General features: G+C 43.6%; 1 protein-coding gene across 1 annotated transcript; it reads left to right on the top strand.

Moving 5' to 3' along the window:
• The first annotated feature begins 6351 nt into the window (after window positions 1-6351).
• LOC129639634 (spermatid nuclear transition protein 3-like) lies at window positions 6352-7780 on the top strand. Its single transcript, XM_055564764.1, has 2 exons — window positions 6352-7212; window positions 7392-7780. Exons 1-2 carry the CDS (start codon window positions 7096-7098, stop codon window positions 7605-7607), a joined length of 333 nt encoding a protein of 110 aa, XP_055420739.1. The 5' UTR covers window positions 6352-7095; the 3' UTR covers window positions 7608-7780.
• Window positions 7781-11704: the final 3924 nt, after the last annotated feature.

Below are 11704 nucleotides of genomic sequence, written 5' to 3'. Positions count from 1 at the left end.
TATTTGCGTGTGTGTGAATTTTCTGATGGAAGGGAGGGAAAGAAGAGAAGAGGTGGGCACTGGAGATGGGAGGGATATGGGGTCCCGAGAGGTTGGGGAACAGACCCTCGGGTCCCCAGTTAGCCAGAGAGTAGAGGTCTGGATTGGGTCAGGAGTCTGCACTGAAGATGGATAACCCTGCTTAACACTTGATTTCAAGCGCAAGGAGTAGTGGTATGGTGTTACTGCCTTTGTTTGGGGTGTGGAATGACACTAGGGTCTAGATTGCCAGACCCAGAAAGGAAGAGGTTGTCACATAGGGGTGGTGAATGTGAAAGTCCCCCTGAGAAAGGTAGGCAGAAATCACCTCCTGGCCACCTACCTCATAAAAGGGATTGTTGCATCACTCGCCTATGCTGTCAGCTAAAGGTGCTCAGAAGGCACGAAGTGCTGATACATCTAAAACCCACAAATAGCACTCCCAGGGAGTACAATAATGTTTGGAGGGAACAAACCAACTAATGATTAGGACACCTTTTTGCTAAGAAAATTTTGGGAGCAATGTATTCCCAAAGGAAGAGCAGTGGTGGTGGCCCAATCCCAGTGCACGTTACAAACAGGATCACCACTCACAGAGAATTTTTTTTTTTTTTCCCGGGGGGCCCTATGCAGGTTGTGGAAGCATGGTTCCCTGAACAGCGATTGAACCCGTGCCCCTCTAGGGAAAGCACGGAGTCCTAACCACTGGACAGTCATGGAAGTCTGTACAGAGAATTTTTACATAAGTACTAACATAAGACTGAGTAAAAGCTGGTCTTCTAATTATCACCATACCCTAGGATTTCAAAATAACTACAGTCGTAAAACATTCTTCCCCAATAAAGTCTTTTGTTAGTCCAAATTCTACAAGTTTATCATGGTTTAAAAGAAAGAGTACAAGATATTTAATTTGGTGTTAACTTTCATTTTGAAATGTTTTAAAAGGTCCAAGGAATAGTCAACCAAATATGGAGATACATAAGGCAGTCTCTGACCATAAGAATCCTGCGTGTCTTCAGAAAGCTTTTTAGAAACAACTAAAACACAGAGTTTCACCATCGGCATCAAAAGAGTTGAGTTCAAATTTTAACTCAACGATATGTTATCTTTTATCTGCACTGCAGCTCCCTAATTAAATCTTTCTGGCTCTCTAACTCCTGGGAGACCCCAGTGATGATTCACAGTCAGTCACTGAATGGGATTTAAAATCAATAGAAGTGAAAGACCCTCTGGGTGTGCTGTCCTTTCTTTCTTTTTTTCTTTTATTAAGTTCATTTTTCTAAATTCATTTATTTTGATTTGAGGCTAATTACGTTGCAATATTGTAGTGGTTTTTCCCATACGTGGACATGAATCAGCCATGGGTGTCCATGGGTTCCCCATCCTGAATGCCCCCTCCCACCTCCCTCCCCATCCCATGCCTCAGGGTCATCCCAGTGCACCAGCCCTGAGCACCTAGTCTCATGCATCAAACCTGGACTGGTGATCGGTTTCACATATAATAATATACATGTTTCAATGCTCTTCTCTCAAATCATCCTACCCTCGCCTTCTCCCACGGAGTCCAAAAGACTCTTCTATACATCTGTGTCTCTTTTGCTTTCTCGCATATAGGGTCATCATTGCCATCTTTCTAAATTCCATATATATGTGTTAGTGTACTGAATTGGTGTGTTTCTTTCTGCCTTCCTTCACTCTGTATAATAGGCTCCAGTTTCATCCACCTCATTCGAACTGATTCAAACGTATTCTTTTTAATGGATGAGTTACATTGCATTGTGCATATGTACAACAGCTTTCTTATCCTTTAGTCAGCTGATGGACTTCTAGGTTGCTTCCATGTCCTGGCTATTATTAACAGTGCTGCGATGAACATTGGGGTACACGTGATTCTTTCAATTCTGGTGTCCTCGGTGTGCATGCCCAGCAGTGGGATTCCTGGGTCATATGGCAGTTCTATTTTCAGTTTTTTAAGGAGCCTCCACACTATTCTCCGTAGTGGCTGTACTAGATTCCATTCCCACCAACAACGTGAGAGGGTTCCCTTTTCTCCACACCCTCTCCAGCATTTATTGTTTGTAGACTTTTGGGTAACAGCCATTCTGACCAGCGTGAGATGGTACCTCAAGGTCGTCTGGATTTGCATTTCTCTGATACTGAGTGATGTAGAGCATCTCTTCATGGGTTTGTTAGCCATCTGTATGTCTTCTATGGAGAAATGTCTGTTTAGTTCTTCGGCCCGTTTTTTGAATTGGTCATTTCTTGTTCTACAATTGAGCTGTGGGAGCTGCTTTTATATTTTTGAGATTATTTCTTTGTCAGCTGCTTTGTTTGCTCTTACTTCCTCCCATTCTGAAGGCTGTCTTTTCACCTTGCTTATACTTTCCTTTGTTGTGCAAAAGCTTTTGAATTTAATTTGGCCCTATTCATTTATTTGTGCTATTTTGCTATATAATTTGGTCCTGTTCATTTATTTCCATTACTCTGGGAGGTGGGTCATAGAGTATCCTGCTGTGATTTATGTCAGAGAGTGCTTTGCCTAGGTTTGCCTCTAGGAGTTTTATAGTTTCTGGTCTTATGTTTAGATCTTTAATCCATTTTGAATTTATTTTGTGTATGGTGTTAGACAGTGTTCTACTTTCATTCTTTTACAAGTGGTTGACCATTTTTCCCAGCACCTCTTCTTAAAGAGGGTGTCTTTTCTCCATTGTATATTCTTGCCTCCTTTGTCAAATGTAAGGTGCCCATAGGTGCGTGGATTTATCTCTGGGCTTTCTATTTTGTTCCCTTGATCTGTATTTCTGCCTCTGTGCCAGTACCATACTGTTTTGATGACTGTAGCTTTGTAGTAGAGCCTGAAGTCAGGCAGGTTGATTCCTCCAGTTCCATTCTTCTTTGGCAAGGTTGCTTTGGGCTATTCGAGGTTTTCTGTATTTCCATACAAACTGTGAAGCTATTTGTTCTAGTTCTGTGAAAAATGCCATTGGTAGCTTGATAGGGATTGCATTGAATCTATAGATTGCTGTGTGTTGTGTACTCATTTTCACTATACTGATCATTCTGATCCATGAACATGGTATATTTCTCCATCTATTTGTGTGATCTTTGATTTCTTTCATCAGCACTTTACAGTTTTCTATGTATTGGTCTTTTCTTGGATCATCAAAACAGCAAGAGAGTTCCAGAAAAACATCTATTTCTGCTTTATTGACTATGCCGAAGCCTTTGACTGTGTGGACCACAATAAACTGTGGAAAATTCTGAAAGAGACGGGAATACCAGACCACCTGACCTGCCTCTTGAGAAACTTGTATGCAGGTCAGGAAGCAACAGTTAGAGGTGGACATGGAACCACAGCCTGGTTCCAAATAGGAAAAGGAGTATGTCAAGGCTGTATATCGTGCCCCGGCTCATTTAACTTCTATGCAGAGTACAACATGAGAAACGCTGGGCTGGAAGAAGCACAAGCTGGACTCAAGATTGCCGGGAAAAATATCAATAACCTCAGATATGCAGATGACACCACCCTTATGGCAGAAAGTGAAGAGGAACTAAAAAGCCTCTGGATGAAAGTGAGAGAGGAGAGTGAAAAAGTTGGCTTAAAACTCAACATTCAGAAAACGCAGATCATGGCATCTGGTCCCATCACTTCATGGGAAATAGATGGGGAAACAGTGGAACCAGTGTCAGGCTTTCTTTTTTGGGCTCCAAAACCACTGCAGATGGTGACTGCAGCCATGAAATGAAAGGACGCTTACTCCTTGGAAGAAAAGCTATGACCCACCTAGACAGTGTATTAAAAGGAAGAGACATTACTTTACCGACAAAGGTCCATATGTCAAAGCTAAGTTTTCCCAACAGTCATGTATGCATGGGAGAGTTGGACCATAAAGAAAGCTGAGCACTGAAGAACTGATTCTTTTGAACTGTGGTGTTGGGGAAGACTCCCGAGAGTCCCTTGGACTGCAAGGAAATCAATGCAGTCAATCCTAGAGGAAATCAGTCCTGAATATTCATTGGAAGGACTAATGCTGAAGCTCCAATACTTTGGCCATCTGAGGCAAAGAACTGACTCATTGGAAAAGACCCAGATGCAGGGAAAGATTGAAGGCCAGAGGAGAAGGGGACGACAAAGGATGAGATGGTTGGATGGCATCACCAACTTGATGGGCTTGAATTTTAAGCAAGCTCTGGGTGTTGGTGATGGACAGTGAAGCCTGATGTGCTGCAGACAATAGGGTCTCAGAGAGTCAGAAATGACTGAGCCATTGAACGGAACTGATTGCAATAGGGAAAATGTTTTGAGCACAGATCCTGGCATGTCTCAAAATAGAACAGAAAAAGATGTTTCTTTAACATGGAAGGATGAGTAGGGTCAACAGGAACTCTGTGTGTGTGTGTGTGTGTGTGTGTGTGTGTGTGTGATGGGGCCAGTGGTGGGGATGGATGAGCAGACAGCATGATGGAGCAGTTTAACAGGAATTGTTTCTCTCTGATAGTGAGCTGATTCTCAGAATGAGCTGTTAAGGGAGACAGAAATGTTTGAATCTTAGCGCTTGCTCAGGCTTGGGGGAAATCGGAAGTTCACAGGAGAGAAGCTTGGCTAAAGTTTAGCCAAGCCGAGTCAGCGTGCATTTCATGGATAATTGTGAGCACTTGGCCAGTCTCTGCCGTTGTTTAAGAGAGGCAAAGTCTGTCCTTAGACAATACCGTTGTTATTCAAATTGCAAGTCCATGTGCCTGACGCAGAATGAGGCCCATCAAAACTTAACCTTAAAGTTTGGAACAGAGAAAGGTTGATTAAAGATTGATACAAGGAGATGGGTGGTTCATGCCCTAAGAACCCAAAGTTAGTAAAAGTTTTCAGTAAGTGCATGTAAAATCAAATGTTAGAGAGAGTCGTGGTAAGTTGCTGCAGACTTCTTGGTGTCATACCCTTTGTGCTTAAGGTTAGGTCATGGTCAGGTAATGATGTTCCTATAAACCTCTACTAGATGAATGTTATTCTCTGTCCTGACCTGAAAGGGCAGTCTCAAGGCACAGCTTTCAGCCTGCAATGTCCCAGTCCCGGTTAAGGGGAAGCAGATCTCAGCCAGCAGCTCCTTCAGTGCCAGGTTCCCACACTCTGCCCAGCCGTCATCCCTGACGGAGACAGGCATGCAACATAATAGGTCCTCAGTGTCCGTCCTCAGGGCATCCAAATGGGGAGACCAGTTCTCACAGACTGAGACCCAGAAAGAAAACCACTGCTAGTAGGTCGCAGCGACAGGGATGCGGGAGAGGTACACTGCTTCTCAAGGCTTTGGCCAAGGCTAGTGGAGGGCCTTAGTGAGGGCTATGGAGTGCTACAACATCTAGTCCCCAGTGTATTCCCTGGGCCCTCCAGCTCACCCACTGGCCCAAGTCTGCGTGAGCTCCAGGGCCTCCAGAAGGAGGCCTGAATCTGCCTCTTATCTCAGTCTCCTCCTGATGACCACCACACCACCCTTGACTTAATCACTTTCCCAATGGCCCCCTCATTGATAGTAAGTAACCTGTGGGCAGGGCCCACTGTGGTGCTGACCAACAGCTAAGCAGGACAACTAATGGTCACTCATTGACAGTTGGCTGCTTGTGAATGGGGCCCTCTGAGGCACCAAGCAATGTTTGAGCAGCACCTGTTGCCTAGGGACAGGATGGCTTGCAATGAAGCACACCAATGGCTTCCTGTTAAGGGCTGTGCTCATCCTGCTCTGTTACACTGCAAATAGTGTCAGAATCACTGTGAATTTAAGGTTTGTCAAAGTAGTTTTCAGGGTGGGCTGGACTTCACATTTTTGTTGGCTTTGAACTATTTACACTATATGCTGAGCATGTGATCAAGTGGCAGCTGTTGGAGGGGCATAGAGATGACAGCACTGGTGACAGCTATGCCTGGGAATATAATGAAAAGTATGATATGCAAAAGTTAACTAATTATGTGAAATCAAATCTGAGGTCGGAAATGAGTCAATCAAAAAGATTCCAGCACCCTGGACCCAAAGTGTCCTTATGTAACAGAGCACAGCCCTTCGCAGGTAGCCATTGCTGTGCCTTATTACTCTGCATCCTGTTACTAGGCAACAGGACTTGCTCAGCCATTGGTCAGTGCCTCATTGGCCCCACCCACAAGCAACCAACTATCACTGAGCTACCTGCAGGTACTTGTCCTGCTCAGCTATTGGTCAGCACTGCAATGGGCCCTACCTACTGATAACTGACAAGGAGGGATGACTGGGGAAATGATTTAGTCAAGACTCAGTGGTAGAGTGGTGAACTGACTTTTGACTTTGAGCACATTTCCTTAATAAATAATAATAATAATAATCAAGAATGTTTTTCTGGTAGATGGGGCAAGTTGAGTTTCCTGGCTCAATATGAGAGTTGAAGTGTCCCAAAAAATTTAGTGGAGGAGACATGGAAAAGTGTCTTTGTTCTGATGTGTAATCTGATGGAGACTGTGTATTAAACTTTGGGCAACAGACTGAGCATTCACCAAGTCTGGGGGTCGTTAAAGCTCATCACAGTAGATGAAACACCCAACCTGTTCTTAATTACCTTTTTCCACCTTAAGTGCTTGCTCTTAAGTTCCTTAAGCCCCTCAGGAACCCCCAACAGGCAGAAGGTGGGCTAGAGATGAAGTGATTACTCTGAAAGGCTGAAGTGGGACAGAAAGGGTTTGGCAGATGTTTACAGAGGGATGAAGGAGGCAGGAGTGTTGAAGTGGCACATATAAGTCAAAGGATAAAGGGAACTGAAAGGAAGTTTGAAGGTCATGAGGAGAAACACCATGGCCCTGAATCACCACTCCCCAGAATCAGACACACAGAGGTGTCAGCAGTGGAGAAGTTATAAAATGGCCTCCCTCAGCATCCACTAGCCCATGTTGATGGCCACAGTGGTACATTGTGATGTCTAAGCCCCCCAAGATGCTATTGGCTGGGGTGGTGCCTAACTGACCAATCAGATTGAAGGGTGTGGCTCCTCATTGTCCTGAAAGGGTATAAATAGGGAGATCAGGGGCAGAGATTCTAGGTTAGGCCACTTCTTGGCATCATCATGACTAAGGGAATCAGGAAGCCACTGCAGTCAAGAAGAGTTACAATGCGGTTTGCCTCAAGGATGAACGGACAAAAGAAGAGCCTTTGTCAACGGAGGTACAGAGGCAGTGTGAAAGTAAGATGATTCCAACTAAGCTCCCCACGTTCTCCATTGACTTTGCTGCCCCAAACCTCTACACAGCCCTTGCCTGGCACAAAAGCCCTCATTAGCCCACATCCCTTTTTCATGAAATCTCCCTTCCAACTCCGCTTTTTTCTTTCCTAGAATCCCATACCCTTGTCTTGTCTTTCCAGGCACGAAATATGACCATGAGGGTCAGAAGACCTCTTCAGGGAACCTTGAGAAAGAAAATCCGACCATATGCCACTCAGTCGAAGAAGGTGAAGAAAACCAGAAAACCCAACTGTTTTCTCCGTTCCTGTGCACGTAAGAAACTGAATCAAAGCCGTAAAAGGTACCAAAATATGAGGCGGGATCAAAGAAGGAGGCAGAATCCAAAGAGAAGATAAGCTCAGCCGCGCCAGAATAAGAGACCCTGGAGAAGTACAAGCTGGGCAGCCAGTAACTGACTCGGAAAGGTCAGACAGTGTAGAACTGTGTCTCCAGAGGTCTGCTTTCGTAGAAATGGCCAACCAAGGAAAGACTCTCACACTAACATAATAAACTGATGGCTGCAATTAAAATAAACATCAGATGGTGAAAAGATATTTGCGTGTGTGTGAATTTTCTGATGGAAGGGAGGGAAAGAAGAGAAGAGGTGGGCACTGGAGATGGGAGGGATATGGGGTCCCGAGAGGTTGGGGAACAGACCCTCGGGTCCCCAGTTAGCCAGAGAGTAGAGGTCTGGATTGGGTCAGGAGTCTGCACTGAAGATGGATAACCCTGCTTAACACTTGATTTCAAGCGCAAGGAGTAGTGGTATGGTGTTACTGCCTTTGTTTGGGGTGTGGAATGACACTAGGGTCTAGATTGCCAGACCCAGAAAGGAAGAGGTTGTCACATAGGGGTGGTGAATGTGAAAGTCCCCCTGAGAAAGATAGGCAGAAATCACCTCCTGGCCACCTACCTCATAAAAGGGATTGTTGCATCACTCGCCTATGCTGTCAGCTAAAGGTGCTCAGAAGGCACGAAGTGCTGATACATCTAAAACCCACAAATAGCACTCCCAGGGAGTACAATAATGTTTGGAGGGAACAAACCAACTAATGATTAGGACACCTTTTTGCTAAGAAAATTTTGGGAGCAATGTATTCCCAAAGGAAGAGCAGTGGTGGTGGCCCAATCCCAGTGCACGTTACAAACAGGATCACCACTCACAGAGAATTTTTTTTTTTTTTCCCGGGGGGCCCTATGCAGGTTGTGGAAGCATGGTTCCCTGAACAGCGATTGAACCCGTGCCCCTCTAGGGAAAGCACGGAGTCCTAACCACTGGACAGTCATGGAAGTCTGTACAGAGAATTTTTACATAAGTACTAACATAAGACTGAGTAAAAGCTGGTCTTCTAATTATCACCATACCCTAGGATTTCAAAATAACTACAGTCGTAAAACATTCTTCCCCAATAAAGTCTTTTGTTAGTCCAAATTCTACAAGTTTATCATGGTTTAAAAGAAAGAGTACAAGATATTTAATTTGGTGTTAACTTTCATTTTGAAATGTTTTAAAAGGTCCAAGGAATAGTCAACCAAATATGGAGATACATAAGGCAGTCTCTGACCATAAGAATCCTGCGTGTCTTCAGAAAGCTTTTTAGAAACAACTAAAACACAGAGTTTCACCATCGGCATCAAAAGAGTTGAGTTCAAATTTTAACTCAACGATATGTTATCTTTTATCTGCACTGCAGCTCCCTAATTAAATCTTTCTGGCTCTCTAACTCCTGGGAGACCCCAGTGATGATTCACAGTCAGTCACTGAATGGGATTTAAAATCAATAGAAGTGAAAGACCCTCTGGGTGTGCTGTCCTTTCTTTCTTTTTTTCTTTTATTAAGTTCATTTTTCTAAATTCATTTATTTTGATTTGAGGCTAATTACGTTGCAATATTGTAGTGGTTTTTCCCATACGTGGACATGAATCAGCCATGGGTGTCCATGGGTTCCCCATCCTGAATGCCCCCTCCCACCTCCCTCCCCATCCCATGCCTCAGGGTCATCCCAGTGCACCAGCCCTGAGCACCTAGTCTCATGCATCAAACCTGGACTGGTGATCGGTTTCACATATAATAATATACATGTTTCAATGCTCTTCTCTCAAATCATCCTACCCTCGCCTTCTCCCACGGAGTCCAAAAGACTCTTCTATACATCTGTGTCTCTTTTGCTTTCTCGCATATAGGGTCATCATTGCCATCTTTCTAAATTCCATATATATGTGTTAGTGTACTGAATTGGTGTGTTTCTTTCTGCCTTCCTTCACTCTGTATAATAGGCTCCAGTTTCATCCACCTCATTCGAACTGATTCAAACGTATTCTTTTTAATGGATGAGTTACATTGCATTGTGCATATGTACAACAGCTTTCTTATCCTTTAGTCAGCTGATGGACTTCTAGGTTGCTTCCATGTCCTGGCTATTATTAACAGTGCTGCGATGAACATTGGGGTACACGTGATTCTTTCAATTCTGGTGTCCTCGGTGTGCATGCCCAGCAGTGGGATTCCTGGGTCATATGGCAGTTCTATTTTCAGTTTTTTAAGGAGCCTCCACACTATTCTCCGTAGTGGCTGTACTAGATTCCATTCCCACCAACAACGTGAGAGGGTTCCCTTTTCTCCACACCCTCTCCAGCATTTATTGTTTGTAGACTTTTGGGTAACAGCCATTCTGACCAGCGTGAGATGGTACCTCAAGGTCGTCTGGATTTGCATTTCTCTGATACTGAGTGATGTAGAGCATCTCTTCATGGGTTTGTTAGCCATCTGTATGTCTTCTATGGAGAAATGTCTGTTTAGTTCTTCGGCCCGTTTTTTGAATTGGTCATTTCTTGTTCTACAATTGAGCTGTGGGAGCTGCTTTTATATTTTTGAGATTATTTCTTTGTCAGCTGCTTTGTTTGCTCTTACTTCCTCCCATTCTGAAGGCTGTCTTTTCACCTTGCTTATACTTTCCTTTGTTGTGCAAAAGCTTTTGAATTTAATTTGGCCCTATTCATTTATTTGTGCTATTTTGCTATATAATTTGGTCCTGTTCATTTATTTCCATTACTCTGGGAGGTGGGTCATAGAGTATCCTGCTGTGATTTATGTCAGAGAGTGCTTTGCCTAGGTTTGCCTCTAGGAGTTTTATAGTTTCTGGTCTTATGTTTAGATCTTTAATCCATTTTGAATTTATTTTGTGTATGGTGTTAGACAGTGTTCTACTTTCATTCTTTTACAAGTGGTTGACCATTTTTCCCAGCACCTCTTCTTAAAGAGGGTGTCTTTTCTCCATTGTATATTCTTGCCTCCTTTGTCAAATGTAAGGTGCCCATAGGTGCGTGGATTTATCTCTGGGCTTTCTATTTTGTTCCCTTGATCTGTATTTCTGCCTCTGTGCCAGTACCATACTGTTTTGATGACTGTAGCTTTGTAGTAGAGCCTGAAGTCAGGCAGGTTGATTCCTCCAGTTCCATTCTTCTTTGGCAAGGTTGCTTTGGGCTATTCGAGGTTTTCTGTATTTCCATACAAACTGTGAAGCTATTTGTTCTAGTTCTGTGAAAAATACCATTGGTAGCTTGATAGGGATTGCATTGAATCTATAGATTGCTGTGTGTTGTGTACTCATTTTCACTATACTGATCATTCTGATCCATGAACATGGTATATTTCTCCATCTATTTGTGTGATCTTTGATTTCTTTCATCAGCACTTTACAGTTTTCTATGTATTGGTCTTTTCTTGGATCATCAAAACAGCAAGAGAGTTCCAGAAAAACATCTATTTCTGCTTTATTGACTATGCCGAAGCCTTTGACTGTGTGGACCACAATAAACTGTGGAAAATTCTGAAAGAGACGGGAATACCAGACCACCTGACCTGCCTCTTGAGAAACTTGTATGCAGGTCAGGAAGCAACAGTTAGAGGTGGACATGGAACCACAGCCTGGTTCCAAATAGGAAAAGGAGTATGTCAAGGCTGTATATCGTGCCCCGGCTCATTTAACTTCTATGCAGAGTACAACATGAGAAACGCTGGGCTGGAAGAAGCACAAGCTGGACTCAAGATTGCCGGGAAAAATATCAATAACCTCAGATATGCAGATGACACCACCCTTATGGCAGAAAGTGAAGAGGAACTAAAAAGCCTCTGGATGAAAGTGAGAGAGGAGAGTGAAAAAGTTGGCTTAAAACTCAACATTCAGAAAACGCAGATCATGGCATCTGGTCCCATCACTTCATGGGAAATAGATGGGGAAACAGTGGAACCAGTGTCAGGCTTTCTTTTTTGGGCTCCAAAACCACTGCAGATGGTGACTGCAGCCATGAAATGAAAGGACGCTTACTCCTTGGAAGAAAAGCTATGACCCACCTAGACAGTGTATTAAAAGGAAGAGACATTACTTTACCGACAAAGGTCCATATGTCAAAGCTAAGTTTTCCCAACAGTCATGTATGCATGGGAGAGTTG

The sequence above is a fragment of the Bubalus kerabau genome, chromosome X (assembly GCF_029407905.1).
Source record: "Bubalus kerabau isolate K-KA32 ecotype Philippines breed swamp buffalo chromosome X, PCC_UOA_SB_1v2, whole genome shotgun sequence".
NCBI classification, from domain to species: Eukaryota; Metazoa; Chordata; class Mammalia; order Artiodactyla; family Bovidae; genus Bubalus; species Bubalus kerabau.
The sequence above is the reverse complement of the archived record's forward strand: the minus strand, read 5'-3'. Positions and strand labels throughout refer to the sequence as shown.

Bases quoted from the DNA above. Each gene is read 5' to 3' on its own strand.
- LOC129639634 (XM_055564764.1), top strand. From the start codon at position 7,096: ATGACTAAGGGAATCAGGAAGCCACTGCAGTCAAGAAGAGTTACAATG. The intron at 7,213-7,391 runs GTAAGATGATTC...TTGTCTTTCCAG, and splicing joins GGTACAGAGGCAGTGTGAAA to GCACGAAATATGACCATGAG.